Source organism: Thermobia domestica, chromosome 13 (assembly GCF_964235325.1).
Source record: "Thermobia domestica chromosome 13, izTheDome1.hap1.1, whole genome shotgun sequence".
In the NCBI taxonomy this organism is placed as follows: domain Eukaryota; kingdom Metazoa; phylum Arthropoda; class Insecta; order Zygentoma; family Lepismatidae; genus Thermobia; species Thermobia domestica.
The window spans coordinates 192,341,622-192,359,224 of NC_137466.1; the positions used below are offsets into that span (position 1 = coordinate 192,341,622).

Sequence of the window (17,603 nt, forward strand, 5' to 3'; positions counted from 1 at the left end):
TTCTCAAACTAAAGTTTACATATACCAAATTGTTCTGTTTGTTAAATGGGCGTTATTTATTGTCGTCTGCTTTAGTAACGCGAAACAGTATTGGCTCATGAGTTAGCGCAAGCCTGGTGGTTATAAAGTTTATAACAGAGCAGCGTTGTTTCATATTTTTTCATAAATAAAATTACATTAATGCTTGTGATGTCGCGTAAATATATTAAACAGTTTTGATAGTAGTTAAAATAATGAAATTGATTTTGTAAAGTATCCGTATTGTTATGTATAAATTTTAAGAAATTATTCACCTAATTTTCGTCTGAGTGTACTGGTGCCACTGATATCTTGTTGCTTCGCGTCGCGTCGCGTCGCATCGCTGGTAGAAAGAGAGCAATGTTGTGATAAATTTAAGCATACGTTATGTTATTTATTTGTTTTCGCCTTTTGATTTTGTGGTTTGGTGTCGTTAACTAGTTGCAGTTGTATTTTTAATTACATTATATGAGCGCAAAAATTCCATTCATTTTTACAAGGAAGAATGAATCATTTTGTAGTAGTGCGTTATTTCAAGCCGGGTGATGAACCCCAATGTAAAGAAATTATCAAAGAAGGAACAATGTCAACAGTAAATCCAGTTTTCATCGCTGGTTTAACAAGAGAACTGACATACCAAGTGATGATTTTACTATCTGCAATAATGTTTATATTCTTTGGGTTTCCTCTTAGCTTTTGCATTTGGTCTATTCCGTTTGTTGTCATTGTAATGTATGTGTGTATATACAGCGCCCATACTTTTAAAGTTTTGGAACTGCAGCAAGACGTAAGTAACATTCCTCGTGTGTATATGTCGTCTGATTTTACCGGCTTTTGGGTAGCTGAAGTGTATGAACCATGTATTGTATTGAACCCATCAAAAGACATCAAGTATACTTTCACGAATGATCAGGAACTTAAAAGTATGGTGTTAGATCTTATGTCGTATCGAAGAAAAATAGTCGGAACAGTCGCAATAACAAAACAGCGACAAGAAGAGAATATTGCGTGGTTAAGAAGGATGGCAGTGAAACGCGAGTATCGTAGGAAAGGAATAGCGACAGCATTATTAAATGAGGCTCTTCAGTTCTGTAAAGAAAAAGGGTATTGTTCCATAGAACTTGTAACAACTGAGTGTCATGATGCTGCAAGAGAATTGTATCTTAAAAGGGGATTTGAATTGAAGCAATTGTATCATAAATCAATTGTAGGGAGTGTAGTTACCATTCCAATGTACGAATTAACGTATAATATCAAAACTAATAAGACTTTGTTAGATGCCTAAAGATGCGAATCGTGTGTTTACAGGTGAGTCTTTATGTCTGTCAGTGAATGTGTTGCGTTTTATGTAGTATTTTTAGGCTAGAACAGGGCATTACTGCTGTATCGTTTTGTATGACCACACAAAAGGTTTAAAAAGAGTAATATTATTTAGTTTCTTCCCCAAAATAGGCCTACTAGGTTGTGACCCTGGCACACTTGGTAGTGATTATTTGAAATACAATGTGGACGTATGGCATAAACACTAGTGCATAAAACACAAGCTTATGCTAGGTGGCCACTCAGAAGTACTAGTGTTATCCAGGAGCGTAGAAGGAGGGCCCGAGCGTTAGCGAGAGGGCGCGTCCGTAGGGAGCAGGCGTGTCAGTGACAGTGGGTGTGCGCATGAACGAGGATAGTAGGAAAACAGAGTTAGGTTTATAGTTGCCCCTCCGTTTTTTATAAAAATTAGGAAAATTTACGGGTTAAATTCCAAAGTTGGGCGTCCGTTTCCAGCAAAATTTTTAAAATTTACAGGAAAGATATGGATAATTTGATCGTTTGTGTGCTTGATAATGTATAAGAGTCTCGAAAAATCTGTTTATTTGTTATATATAAGCGGTTATAAACATGCGACTATACGGCGAGCGGAGGGAACTACTTGGCGCAAGGTAACCGAACAGTTGCATTGTTGGAAAGAAATGAGCATTTATGTTATCAACATGGCGAATGTACAAGGGCAATGAACTAACAATTTTAACATTTGTGAAGCAATACGTTGATAGCGAGCAAAATCTTTTAAAAGTTTGTGAAGAGCACGTATTAATGAACATAATAGCAAATTGCAGAAAGCGTGGAAAGGAGATAACAGCAAAAAAACGTGGCGAAAGCGGACGCCCAACTTCGGAATAAATGCCAAATTTACAGAGGAAATGAGGTGAGAAATGATGATTTAGAGTTCTTATGTGCTGTTTAGGTGTGGAAGTTTGGCAGTAGAGTTACGTTTGACAGGAGAAACGATATGTAGAAGTGGGTACTATTTGCAAGACGCTGTAGGTTTCAATGATTCAGCAGCATGGTAGTCGTATGGCGAATTGGTCCGTTGAATGTATTTCCGCATTGAGTTTTACAGAGTTGTATAAGAAAAATGAAGAGAATGTATTAAAGTTTTATAAGTATTAAAGTGATAATTAAAGCTTCTGTAGGGACCGATTCCAGTCACTGTTCTAATCTAACTACAGTCTTACCGGGTAATTTAACCAAGCCTAACCCATCAATTTTTAATGTTTTAACAGCCTTTTTTGTAGGTTTGGAACTAGAGAGGCAACTCGAAACTTAAGCCGAAAAACACTTTATGTGTCCTGAAATGCATGACGTGTGCCTCACAACTTTGTGGGAGATACTAAATGCCATCCAAAAAAAAGTACCAAAATGTACTATAGTAAGTTAGATTAGATTAAGTTTTGTTAGAAAAATGAAATGAAATCTTTAAGTTTTACGTCCCACGATTATGGCGGTTAGGCTAAAGAGACAGTGATAATGAGTAATGAATGAAATGGTGGAATGAAGAAAGTGGGAGGAAATGGGAGAACCCCGAGAAAACCCACGAGCACGATGTTTGTCCACACGGCGCGAGATGGGATCGAACCAAGGACCCCAAGCTCCGGAGGTGAACGCTCTACCACTGAGCCATCGCGCCCCCCTAAGTTTTGTTAGATGTTCCTCTTCTTTTCTGTACTTTCAATTCTTTTCTATACTTACGCTAAACTTCTCCTGTTTAGTGGACCATGCCTTTCACACAGTTTCAACAAATGACACACCTTATTTTTGTACCAATCCATAGATCTCAAACACGATATGTGACAATCTTGTCATTTACGCCCCATTTCCACACTGCCTTTCCCATAAATCATAACAAGTGTACCTCTCCACCAAATAGTCCCTTCGAAGTCCACATATAGTGCCACTCACAACATAAAAAAACAACTAACAAGTATTTTCTTAACTTACTATTCCGCTTACCTGACTTTTACTCGCTCTTCCTCACAAATCAAAATAAGTTATCCAATTCATCTGGTAAATTTTCTAAGATTTTTCCGGCGATACAGCAGTTAACCCTAGAACAGTGTTGGGGAAATCTTTACCTTAGGCAATTTATTCAGTGAATCGGTTCCCAAAGAACTGTTCGAAGGAGTTAATATCCTTATGCGGAAGTGGGAAATATCACTTGATTAATTTTAAAAAAATGGGTCCAAACTTCTCTAACTTTAAGCTAACCCGTCCTTACTTATATCATAGAGGAAATTTACTCTATGCTTATACTTACGCTCCTCTACTATACCTTTTTAAAGCGTTCCTACTTGTCGATGCGCAGCTGGAGCGGGTATTGTAAAGTTTACCCAAATTTACTACTATGTTAGATGCTAGCATAGTCCTAAATTAAAACTTCAAATATGTAATGTTTAGAATAATAAAATAAGAATAATACACTAGGGACCACCATATTTCCTGACTCCTAAAAAGCATATGACAAAATTTACAGAAACCTAGAACTGTTCATTATATCGCAATCCTTGTAACAGAAGCAACTGAAGTAATACACAAAAGCAGGGTGGATTGATTTAAATCAGTTGATTTTTTAAATAAAAATCGTTGATTTAAATCAAATTCCGAAACAAAATAATTTAAAGTGAAAATAAGTAAAATCCCGTTTCTGTTCTGTTATTTCGGTTACGGAAGTTATAATCATAATACAATGAGACTCAAATGTACAGCATAGTATGAAAGTGTCATTTTAATAAACGTTGCTCTACTTTTTCCTTAATGCTTAACCTTTTAAATTATATTATCTATTTTTATTCTATTAAAAATTGAATCTTCATTATTCAATTAAAAAGTATCAATAAACCTTTTTATTTCGTTTTTTTCAAGACTGGAGGCATTCTAGAACATGTTACATATGCTTTCGCGCCTTTCTGCGTCGAGGCATAGTGTGTGATGACATCATAAATTTAAAAAGATATTTTTTGTTATGTCTATTATTCTTATTTTTTGGCGGGCTTACATTTTGCATTCAAAAGACTGAAATTTGGCACTCATTCAGTGCACCCCTTAGTATTTTTCAGATGTTTTCAGGTCTCTGCGTAAAAACAGGGGGTACAGAGGGGAAAATGTAAAAAAAGGATATTTTTAACAAAATAGCTTTTTTCGAGATTCAGATGAAGACACATGAATTGTACCGTTTGAAAGTCTGTTCTATTCTGAAGAAAATGATGTACGAACAATGATCCTAGGATAAATAGGGATGTTTCAGGAAACTGTTACCTGAGATCCTGTTTTATACGGTAATCTGGGGTATTTGGGGGACATTATTTTTCGCGGGCTTACTTTTGCACCTAGAAGATTGAAATTTTGCGCACTTATTCAATGCAACCCTTAGTATTTTTCACTGTTTCAGATCTCTACCTTAAAACAGGGGGTTGCTCCAGAGGGGTAAAAAGTAAAAAACGATATTTTTAACAGAAAATCCCTTTTTCCGTGATTTTTCCGCCCCAGATACACGATGGAGATTTGAATGGTACGATTGAAAATCTTTTTTATATGAAGAGAATAATGTACAAATCACGACCCTAGGATAAATAGGGATGTTTGAGGAAATGTTTACATTACATGCGGGTTATCTGGGGTGTTTTTAGCTCATTGTTAAACATTTTGACAGCTTGAAATTTTATACACACGTTTAGTACATCCCTTAGTATTTCCCAGTTGATTTTGAAATATGTGCGTTAACACAAGGCAGTCCAGAGGGGATCAAAATTTGAAAAAAAAAAAAAATCAGAAAAATCCCATTTTCTCTCAAAATTGTCCGCTTCAGGGACATTATAGGGAAATGTGAATGTTACCGTTTCAAAGGCTGTTCTATTCTGAAGAGAATGAGGTATGAACCATGATCCTAGGATAAATAGGGATGATATTATAGCTGCTTGATTGAAAGTCTATAATTTACCTTTTAGAAAAGCCATAATTTAAAAGGGTTAAGAAACATTATTTTGGGATTGATATAGGTTAACAATTGGGGATTAATTCAAAATTCAACCCTAATACTTTCACTTAAATGGCATTATTAGCATTTAATACTAATTCCTAATGCTTTTTCTTCAGTTCTCGACTTGTAATTTACAAGGAGAAAGATTTGATTTAAATCAAAAATATCGATTTAAATAAAAAAAAATCAACAAAAATGTTTTTTTTTTTTTTAAATCATGATTTTTTTCCACCCTGCACAAAAGCAATTCGTCACGTCAAGATGTGCGAAGTTCAACAAACTACAGAAAAATTAATAAGTTTTTCTTCATATTCTTAATATTGGTTGTTATGTTCTTAATTGTTCTTCATATTCTTAATAAGAAAACCTCCTCACCTGGATTAATGATCAGGATTAAGCATAGCAGCAGGCATGAAAGCCTCAGAAAGAGTTGAAATTATTTAATATATATAACACAACATTCTTCTGGGATACAAGGTTAGTATTTAAGGTAGTATGTACCCAATATCACCCATTATCAATTATTGGTTAACATTTTGAAGTAGGCTGTTTGTATTTCCTTTGAATGCTGTGGGATACATCAATTAAATACCTTACCTTAGTATCCCGTACTAAGATAAGAAAAAATTTGATTAATTTTGATTATTTTTAGGGCAAGTCTTTTCTGTAGGCGATTCATTCATTCTTTCGACTCAGTGATTTGATTCAACTTGTTCCGGATTTTTGAACGAATCAGTTCCAGTCGCTACGTCAGAAAAACTCTTGTATAACAGCGAATAGAGAGGTCACGTGGCTTTTCTGCCAGCTTGTACCTTGCAGTAGTAGTTGCTCGTGCGGTGTGTGACGGGTGTGAAATGTGGCGCGGTCGAATGTTGTATTTCAGATATAAATATATTTAATAGCGTTATTTGATCACTTATTTTTGAAGAATTTCTCTGTTATTTAGATTTATTTCAACTATCCAGTGAAATTGGCAACACGGAAAAGAGTTGTTTCAAATTTTGTTTCAGTGTCGGAATAATGAAATTAAGTAAGACTTCTTTTTCGTGTGAGAAAGAGTATAAGTTATTTTTCACTTTTCGTGGTGAAAAATTGAAAATATTACATATTTGTTATAATCGATATTCATTCTATTTACAGCAAGTTCCTTTGAAAAGTGGCATTTTTTCATCATTTCAAGGCTAGAAGTGCGGCAAATACTGTTGATTTGTTGTATGTTTGTGAGTGGTATTACAAAGTACTAGAACATTGTGAGGTCCTTTACGTCAAAGTTAATTCAAAATCTGTTTGTGATTGGCTGATCTACTGGAGAGAAGTATGTTTGAAAGCTGTTATAAGATACCGTAGGTCTAATTGCGGGACCAGGGTTTGTTGACTGTTCAACTTTATAAAGCTCTCTTCGGTCATAGAAATATTTAATATTTTTGAGGCTGCAACTGAATTATATTCATCTATATATTTTTTGGGGTATGTTGTTGTTTTTTTAATATATTTTTAATTTTTACTTAGAGTAGTAGTTGGTATATGGGGGATTGGGGGCTTGCCTCCCCTCAAGTGAATAAACATGTATTTTGCTCTAGAAATTCCGACATATTCGTTAGTTTTAAGTTTTTATGAATTTTGTTCTATAACTTGCTGGAGTTCAGGATTATGGTGGTTTCTGGTGTAATATTTTAAATGAAATGAAATTTTTGAGTTTTACGCCCCTCGCTTATGCCGGTTAGGCTAAAGGAGACGGTGATGATGAGTAATGAATAAAATGGTGGAATGAAGAAAGTGGGAGGAAACGGGAGAACCCTGAGGAAACCCACGCACACGGTGTTTGACCACCACAAAGTTCACTTGGCGGGGGCTGGGATCAAACCCGGGACCCCAAGCACCAGAGGTGAACGCTCTACCACTGAGCCACCGCGGCTCTGTAATATTTTAAATATTGAATATTTGAAATATTGATTAATTTAGGGTTATTCTAAGAGTGCAAGGTAGAATAGTAATAAATTTTTCGTTATGTCGAAAGACTATGTTTAAAATAATCAGTGAAGGATATGTAGCACGAACGACCATGATTCCTAACCCAATTCCGTTTTGGAAGAGCTGGTTCCTCAGAACGTTAAAGAAACTCTTCCGAGTAATCTGTTTTGGAATCCGAATTGGAATCATTAAACGAATCGAAAATGAATTACCTGAAAGGAAATTTTGCCGTCTTGAGCTTAGTTACCGATTTTGGAATAGCAGATAAATAACGTGTAAGGTGCCATCCGAATGATAAATCTCAATGATTTTACATATATTCTTGGTGTGTAAGGATGCATTAAACAAGCAGTAGACATAGGTTATTCCTGAGTAGTAACCCTTTAAATGAACTGCCTTTATTAGTTGTCTACATTCATCCATTCATCAATGGTTTACAAGAGTAAAGATGTGACTTCCCGCATTTTTCAAGCCTGATTATCAAGAACGTTTCTTCTTCGAAATATCTGAGATGTTTTATTCATCTTTGATATGAGGAGATGCTAAAATGAGTGTTTTTGACTTAAAAAGACTTACCGTTTGCATACTCAGTACATAGACAGATATGTAGTAAATACATTTTAAACTTGTAATTTTATTTTGTAGGTGAAACTACGCATAATTGTAACCGTCTTGACTCTCAACCTAGGATTCTACGCAATTTGTGGAAGAATATGTATATATACAGTATATCAACTAAAATGAACTTCAATGGAGGTGGTTTTCTAAGCGTGTAAGTATTTTCTCGATTAATGTAGAAAGTGAACTGAATGTTTGGTAAGTCATGTAACATATAGGTTTATTTAAAACGCACGCACCCACAGTATTTTGTATGTGTACTCGTCGAACTGTGTGAAACGCTGTCAAAGTATGCTCTGAGAGGTTCTTGCTGTATAAAGATGAATGATCTAACGTATATTCGCAAGTATGAAAGAAGACATTAAATCAATAGTAGACGTAATTTGATTCTACAGCTGCATATATATGTTGGTTATGTTGGATGGCCCTAGAAAGTACCTTTCGGCTTCCACTCGAATCTCGTCACTCACATCTGCGGCAGGTGACTGACAGCCCGGTGAATTCCAGCTATGATCCTCGGTGGTTATGCACTTCAATGGAATCTAACATTACCAAAGCAGAACGTGCTGCTCTTAAATCTCTTTGTAATAACCCAGACATAACAATACTGCCAGCTGACAAGGGTAATGCCCTGCTGCGTACATTGACTTACAAGAAGATAGCTGACCCAGTCGACAAAAAGCTAACCAAAGACCCGACATCAGCCGTTGATAGGAAAACTAATCTGTTGCTAAAGAAGTTCGGACTTTCCGAAGATCTGTGTATGAGCCTGTCCGCATACGGAAACCAAGCATCTCGACTCTTACCAAAAGTTCACAAGGATGGTTACCTCTGAGGCCTGTTGTCAGCATTATAGGGAGCTCAACATTTCGTCTCGCAAAGTACCTTACGTCAACTGTAAATGCGTTCGTCGGAAACTGTGAACATCACATTAAAATCTCTTCTGATTTTCTTAAGATCCTGAAGAACTCGAAAGTGAATCCAAGCGACTCCCTGATCAGTTTCACCGTAGTTTCTCTATTTACAAGAGTTTCTGTCAAGGATACGGTGCAATTAATAGGAAACCACTTTAGCCTGGAACCAACTGACCTGCTTTACCACACACTGATTTCCACGTACGTGTAAGATGGATGTTACTATGAACAAACAGATGGAGTAGCCATGGGGTCTTTTTTCTCTTTCTTCCTCTCTCTCTCTCTCTCCTGTCATTGTCAACTTCAACATGGAGTGTTTCGAACATGAAGCAATTAATGCAGGGGCTCTTAAGTCGACCTGTTTCTTTAGATACGTTGATGGTACTTTTGCTATCTGGCCAAATGAATTTGGAGCACTACAGGATATTCTGGAATTTCTCAAAAGTTGTCATCCTCAAATCAGATTCATCATGGAACTGGAGCGGAATGAATGCTTCCCTTTCTCTTGATATTGTTGTTCGCCGTAAATCTAATGGAGCATTAGAACACAGCGTATAGGAGCCCGACACATACGAATCTTTATCTCAATGCAAGCAGCTGTCATCACAAGTCACAACGTCTTAAAGTGCTAAACACCTTGACGTACATAGCAGTTTTTGTAAGTAACCAGGAAAATTTACAAGAATAATTCAATTACCTGTGTGTGACACTACAAAAGAATGACTTACAGATATCAACATGGCCTTAAGAAGGCGTTACTTCCCAACACAAACCGATCAACAGAGCTAAGAATAAGGATTTTCTCTCTACTATCGTATTGCCTTTCATTGGCCACACCTTTATCAAACTCAGTAGAATACTCGTCATACAGGTATAAGAGTTATTCACAAACCTCCGGCCAACATCAGAAAGACAACCTTCACCTACGCACTCCCGGAGTATATCGTATACCATGTGAATGTGGCAGATCATACTTACGACAAACAGGACGTACCATTGAACAACGATGCAAAGAACACAATAGCTACGTAAGACTTCAACAACCCGAAAAATCAGAACTAGCAGAGAATAGCTTAGAGCTGGGATACAGAATCAATATTACAAATACCAGCATAGTAGCCAAGTGCAGCAAGTTTTGGGACAGAATGATAAAGGAAGCCATAACTATCTCACGTGAAAGAAACAATGGATTTCAACTCAGTCCTGTCTGGTCGTCCCTTTTCAGGAACAAGAAACAGACGTTCAACAAAACCATTTCTCGTAGCCACATCAACAACCAATCAGGAGCCAGCATTCCGCCTCAGCCAATCACAGATCCCCATTCATAGCTCCGACCCTAAGTAGTCATCGATCTCTTCATAACAATCCCTGAAGATGAATGCAATGTCTGCATTCGAAACGTCGGATGTCAATATCTTCACTGGCTGAGAACATTCGCTAAAATTACTTAAACATTAGTTCGATAAATGGCTTGGCTTAGCCAAATTACTTATGAACCGCCATGTTCTTGTGTTTTGATCAAAATTTTGTTTCGGATGTATTTTAACTTCATAAAATTTCAACTATTTTGAGCCCACGTAAAATAAGTTGTTCTGTATTTGGATAGATGGACATTAAGTCTGCCATTTTTAACATAAATCAGATATATATATATATAGCTAAAGTGCTATATATATAAATGTTAGTTATTTGCCGGACAGTAACGAGAATTGGGATTTTCTTAAACTTATACAAACGATGACTTCATAAAATTTTCAGATTTTTTTTTTTCTTTCTCCAGAATTGTAAAGTTCATGTAACAGACATCTTAGCATTTTTGAATAAATCAGCTGACAGTTAACCATCTTTATTCTTTTAAGTAATTACACTTAAGTTTTACTTTTGAATTTTGTATTCTATTCATTAGGTTTAAGATGTATTTGTCTATTATTGTGTAATGTATGGAAGAGCGGTAGCATGATTGCATTGTTTACTTATAATAAATGTAATCAAATCTCATTGAATTTGTGTGTGTCTGTGACGGAGAATAAGGGGAATAGATACAACAGATCCAATTCAAAATTATAGATGCTATTTAGTGCTTTCCTTGTTGAGTTTTAGTTTTGGATTATCATCAGTTCCGTTTCAACTGGAAGGTCAGTATTTAGTGCTAGTAGTCTGGTGTTGACAACCTTCTCCATGGAGGGTTACAGACTGCAGACCTTGATGTTGGAGTCTGGGTTGTCATGGAAGATGACAGAGTTTTGAGTTCCGTTTTCTGGGGTCATATGGGTGCACAATTGTATTGCTGATTGTTAGATATACGTCTGCTATAGTTCAGTAGACTGTGTAGAAACCAATTAGAACTATAGTTAAGCAACTCAGGGTCTAAAGCAGTGGTCGCCAAACTTATGAAGCTTCGGAATTACCGTACAGTTTTCTAATCCTATGAGCTACCAACTTTAAAAAAAAAAAAAAAAAAAAAAAAAAAAAAAACTTTATGAGGCGGTACCTCTTGTTCGTCTATTTTCCTCCGGGACACATAAGTGATCTGTATGCCACGGATGTTCTCTTGAGCTGTTTGAATGGGATAATCCATTCGTTGTAATGATTCTTTAGCCACATGCCTCTTCACAGTCCCACCAACACTATCACATGGCCTCTTCCCATGTGCAGTGGCAAAGAAGCGCCATTCTGCATCCAGGTTGAAGTCTTCCTTATGGTGCAATAGACTGATTTTTTTTTTTCTTTCTTATACTGGTAACGGCGCGATCTGTGAAGTACACAACTTTCTATATGTGTGGTAGATGCTGTTTTAAAAGTTGTAGGATTATTCTGGAATGTGTACACAGCATGGTAGTGTGTTCCAAGGAATTGCTGATATCACACATACTGTTATGTTTCAGGTTTTGTAAGCATTACTTTTGCATGTCAACCACCTATTGGTATTGCAATATGTCTTTTATGCTGAACATATGGGTTGTAATCATAAACATCTACAGGATGTTTCAACTAACACCGACAGCGTTTGGGAGGTGATTCCTGACACCAAGATTAGACGAAAAAATATAGACCAACTTAGGTGCACAAACACTTCCTTTCGGAGCTATAGGCAGACGAAAACTTGAAAAAATGAATGTTAAAGGTCCATAGCTCCAATACTATGGGACCTACTGTAAGCGGGTCAAGACTTTATTGAGGAACTAGTATGTGCACTATCGAAATATTCATGTTTCAGAATCCTGCAGTGCTTCCGCAACAATTTTTATGAAGGTAGTTGGTGATTACTTCAAATTATATGCGTAGCCAAACTTCCTCTACTAAAATTGTTGCATGAGTGCCTTAGGATTCTGAAACATGTTATTTTTGTATAGGACACATATTAGTTTCTAAGTGAGCTTAGACCCGACTATGGTAGGTCCCCATAGTTACGGAGCTATGGACCTCTAAAGTTACTTTTTTTTTTTTCCTGTAACTCCGAAAGGAAGCATTTGTGCACCCAGGTTGGTCTGTACTTTTTGTTTTATATTGGTGTCAGGAATCACCTCCCAAACGTTTTCGATGTTGTTTTGAAACACCCTGTATAAGCCTTGTACTATTCGACTATGTTTTTCATTATCTGAACACAGCCATATTGCACCTCTGATAAATCGGACAATATGGTGAACCACTAAATCATATTCGTTGTGCAAGGAGACATACCACAGCAGGTTATTTTCCCATATGCTGAACAATTTTGGTCAGGCCCTTTTTGCAATATGGCCGCCGAAATATGACCAATATGGACAACATTAAGTTACAATAACATCCATACACAAGAAGGAGCAACATACCACCAGCTGAAATATACACCGATGTTCGAAGGTAGATCCAAGGTTGTCAGTCACAAAATAAAAATTAGTGGTTCTTTCCCCTTCTACTACACAAAGATGACAAAACTTGGGTTACTTTTGCGTGAATGACCTTTACCTTTGACCCGCCATTGTGGTCGCAGTATTGGTTTCTTACTTTTTTGTGTGTTCTTCTGTATCATTATGTGTACTTGGACAAAGTTTAATTTTCCTCACATTCACCAAACTGTAACTACAAATTTTTTAATATATACATGTTTTTAACATTTTTCACGTGTTCAGTGCTCTCTATCTTGAAAACAGTGAACCATCAGCATCTGCCACTTTGTATTTTAACACCTCTCTTGATACCTCGTAACATACTAAAACACGAGCAAAATCTAAGACGGTGGAATTAAACATATTTCAAAATTGACTGATTTCGCTTGGAATGCATCTATAACAAAAATAAACTGATATTGAATTGTATATAAGAAAGAAATTGAAGTGTAGTTAGTAATAAATAACAAATGTGATAACAGATTTTTTTTATCATCAACAAGTTTTTTCTGGAAGTCGAATCTCCTAGACTTAGCAAATTTTACCTCAACTTGGCAACATTGATCAAGGTAACCAACCGGAGCGTTAACGCAATCTACTGAGCTAAGCTCGCGATCAACGGTTTGACGATCACTGGTGTAAAGGAAAGTGAACACCATGACTCCCTTAGTAAATTAATGCACAGTAGTTTTATTTTACTTATTTATTTCACACACACTATTTTGTTTTAAAAAAATCAGTCTTGTATTTTCTTTTATTTATTTATTTTTTACTAACTTTTAGGAGTTTCCCTTGGATTACAGAATGAATTTATTTATTTATCAAGTGTTCAGTAACATAATGGTTTCAGGATTAGCTGGATGGGAGTTTTCTATACCATGTCATTTGTTTAGATGGTAAGCCTTTAATATATGCACTGAGGCTGGAATTAACAAAACTCCGAAACCATATGTTAGTATTTCGAATTACTGGATGTTTGTAGGTAAGGAATACTGTTCTTTCTTTTTAAACAAGAAGATTTGCTTGTGTTCTCATTATTTCTACAACATTTCTGACTTTCTGTTATTATTACAGGTTTGTATCTACCACCATGCCAGTGGAGCTTATACTTTGGTAGCTATCACCATAATATCCTTTCTATATCCAGTATCTTGTATAGTAAGCTGCGGTTTGTTTTAGACTGTAAGTTACTTCAAATTTATTGGTTTAGCCATAAGAACACCACCAAATTCAGGAAAAAATAAAAATTAATTTTGTTTTTGTGTATATATATATGCACTATTTATCTTTGAACATACTAGTCATTTATATTATTTAACAGGGTTTAAAGTAATGGGTGTAAATCATATTTTTAATTATTTGTGAATAATAATAGATACGATGCAGCGAAGTTAGCAATACAAGGAACTATACTGTACATCAGATTCAACTGATACGTACATAAACGTGTTATGTAATAGAACTTGACTAACGCCGGTAGTACATATCTTAATCAGCTATTCAGCAATGTATATCTGTGTTTGCGAGATGAGAAAATACTGGGTTCAGTTTTTTTTTCTTCTTCTTTCTTTCTTTTAATACTACATTCAGCTGGCTTTTCTAAAGCTACTTTTTATAGTTTTAAATTCTCTTTTTAAGTGCTTGAAGGCACAATACAACAGTGTAATAGCAAAGGAACATTACAACGACACTGAAATGTTGGGAATTTAGTTCAGATTTCCTCTTGGAGAGCAGTTACCTGACCAATTAGGCTACCAGAAATATGTCCAGTTTTTCTTTGTTTAGGTTCTTTATTCTTCCAATCAGTATGGATCAGCCCTCTGCCATTAATTTGCAGAAGCAATCCAACAAGGTGTTTTTTTGTATCCAGTATAATGTCTCATGATTATGCTCTGAGCCTATGAGAGACGAAATGCTGAAATGAACAAAGTAGGAGGAAACAGAACCCCGAGGAAACCTACATAGACAGGGTTTGTTACCACATGGCCCACTTGCTAACCAGCGACTCCACGCAGCAGAAGCGTGTGCTCTACTACTGAGCTATCATGGTGTCCATATTTTAGTTGAGAAAGTCATACTCATGCTCTTAATTAAGGTTTGAATGCTCGTAATTACCTGAAAGTTCAATACAAGGAAACCTGCTTCAGCCTATAGAGATTGACATTCAAAATTCCGTTAGCGCAGCGGAGACTCCAGTTTTATATATATTATACCTTCGGAAGTTTAAGAAGCATTTTAAAAATGAAAATCATGTGCTATCTCGGCTTAAATATTCATACTATTTGATTGGTTCTGCAAATTGTCACATAAATTTCTGGTCTGTAGAGTATAAGGGGTGAAAGTGCTATAACACAAGAAACGGAGTAATTGCTCGGTAAGCTGATGATTGGTATTCGAATCGTCGCTAGTCCAATGATTTTGTTGAATTATACATGACAATACTATATTTTTTAAAATTGTATGCTGTATTTATTTGAGATCTGCTCAGTGAAGTTTCTTCAAACGAAACATTGACTGTCGATGCACAATAATGTTCTTAATCATACATGTGAAGGCATACAGATTTTGTACAAATGAAGGTCAGATAGTCCAAGAATTATTCCCTCTATCATTAAGACGATGATATTTAGTTTGTGGACACAGACAAAATTATAAAGTTTCAGGTTGATAAAGAAGGACTATAGAAGGGAGTTACATTGTTTCTTGTGTGAATTGTTATAGTGATGTGATCGTGATATGTGTAACACAGATTTGTCGTTGGAGGTGTTCAACCATATATCACTATGTTTCTGTTCCGAGCACGTTAATAGTACTGAACAATAAGGGAAAGTTAAAATTCAAACTGCGTTATGATGTAAGCTTTACATACTGTATAAAAAATGCATTTTAGTACATTTCACATTCCACTATCTTACAAAGTGTAGTCCATGTTTCATTTGAAGAACTTTATGTTTAGAAATTGTATTGTGTCCCCTACAGATAGTGAATGAATTTAAAGAAAGCATATATATTGAGGTAGACATGATTTATGTAAATGCAGTTGCTCTTACGTATTTACATTATTATTATTATCTTTTTTTTTAAAAAAAAAAAATACGAACATAGTTGTGTTTAATATACATAGTATAGCGAACAAAAGTACATACGATTATAATTGGATTTGTTCATTGCTTTCGAAATCATACTTGCTAGTACAAATAAATTGAAAAGTAATGTATATTTTGTAGCTATTTCATACCGTCAAAAACAAAAGAAAGTCGATTTTTTTCTCCTGTTATTGATCTGAATTTAGTGCCTGTAAATTCTTCAGTTTAGCTTATCAGCGATGCAAATTTGGATCCCAATTTTATCTCCCAGTGTTAAAAATAGTAAGTACAATGAGTGAATACTCAAACTCACCACTGTATCTCTTGCAATCGTTTTTATACTATTGTGTAATTTCGGTTATCATTCTAACATTCGTCAGCGCCTGTTTCTTTTTTAAAAGCATGATAGATATTGAGGAAGGCTATTGTGACAACGGACATTATATACTAATATTGTAATATGCTATGTATTACTGTATACAAACAATACTCTACGCTTGTGTTTGTAAACACCACCACATGGCTTTACGACAGTATACTACGCACCACATGGATTTACTGTAAGCAGCAGACGATGGACCTGTGGCTCCTACGAAGCACATGATGAATCGGAGCAGCAGCGCCACCGCCGCCAGGACGCCTGTATAATGGGACACAGCCGACTGTCCTTTATATCAGTTCTCAGGTCTTCCTGTTTGCCTTCGAACATTAGGAGTAACCTAACCTCAAGCCTCTAGTCTGTCACGGGACTCTTGACTTTTCCTTTCCTCCTGGCGTAGCCTGCTTCGGGGCTCGGTAACTACGAACTCCCTCACTGCTTGCCACGGAGCATTGAGAATTCCTATACCACCTATACCACTCTGCTTAGCCTGCTTCGGGACTCTGTGGAGATCGGACACGGTCAAGGACTACTTAATTTGAACGTGATAATTTAGAGAAAACAAGTTTGTAGTATTTTGTGTAAATACCGTTATATAGTGAATTTTATAAAATAAAACCGGTATGGGAGTCGATTCCGGACCTTGTTTGATTTGCCAGCTCTACCTACCAGAAAGTTTTACAATATAAAAAAGATTGCAAGAGACACAAAGGTGAATTTAAACATTCATTATGTATTGTGTATCATATAGCATCCGTGGTTAAGTAAGTACCGTGCTTAGTTACACAGAAAATGCTATATGAATTTGTAACTGCTTCTAGATCAGCAGTCACATGGTCACACTTATCGTTACCCTCTGAAATATGTTGTCATAATGTTTCATATACGCGTTTGTACAACGTTAAGATCAACTAAATTGATAAAAAAAAATGAAATGAAATCTTTAAGTTTTACGTCCCACGGTTATGCCGGTTAGGCTAAAGGAGACGGTGATTATGAGAGATGAGTGAAATGGTGGAATGAATAAAGTGGGAGGAAACGGGAGAACCCCGAGAAAACCCATGAGCACGGTGTTTGTCCACCACAAAGTTCACTTGGCGGGGTCTGGGATCGAACCCGGGACCCCAAGCACCAGAGGTGAACGCTCTACCACTGAGCCACCGCGCCCCCCAAAATTGATAAAATGTACTTATTATCACGAGGTAATGATCATAAGGTGCGAAGATAGTTGATTCATTTTATTACATGTTGAGTCATAGTTAAGACAAGGTGATACTTTACAAGAAAATCGAGGTAATTCGGAAGTTAATCACGACGACAACTAATATCATGTATCCTATAATATCAAAAAAGATTATACAGGGTGTCTATCGGTCACGAATGTCATGAAAAAGTCACGAAATCAGAAAACGGTCATGAAAGTCAAGAAGAAGTCACGAAATG

At 36.1% G+C, this 17,603-nt stretch overlaps 1 protein-coding gene across 2 annotated transcripts; it reads left to right on the top strand.

The window, feature by feature from the left end:
* Window positions 1-333: 333 nt before the first annotated feature.
* Window positions 334-17,209, top strand: LOC145668892 (N-acetyltransferase family 8 member 3-like). Of its 2 annotated transcripts, XR_014128115.1 has the most exons (3): window positions 494-1,326; window positions 7,940-8,066; window positions 13,770-17,209. XR_014128115.1 is itself a non-coding variant. In XM_081737157.1 (2 exons), the coding sequence occupies exon 1, from the start codon at window positions 524-526 to the stop codon at window positions 1,301-1,303; it is 780 nt and encodes a 259-aa protein (XP_081593283.1). In that variant the 5' UTR covers window positions 334-523; the 3' UTR covers window positions 1,304-1,326; window positions 6,464-6,649. The 2 variants fall into 2 exon arrangements, 1 of the variants encoding a protein (XP_081593283.1); XM_081737157.1 differs by lacking the exons at window positions 7,940-8,066; window positions 13,770-17,209 and adding an exon at window positions 6,464-6,649 and having other exon boundaries at window positions 334-1,326.
* Window positions 17,210-17,603: the final 394 nt, after the last annotated feature.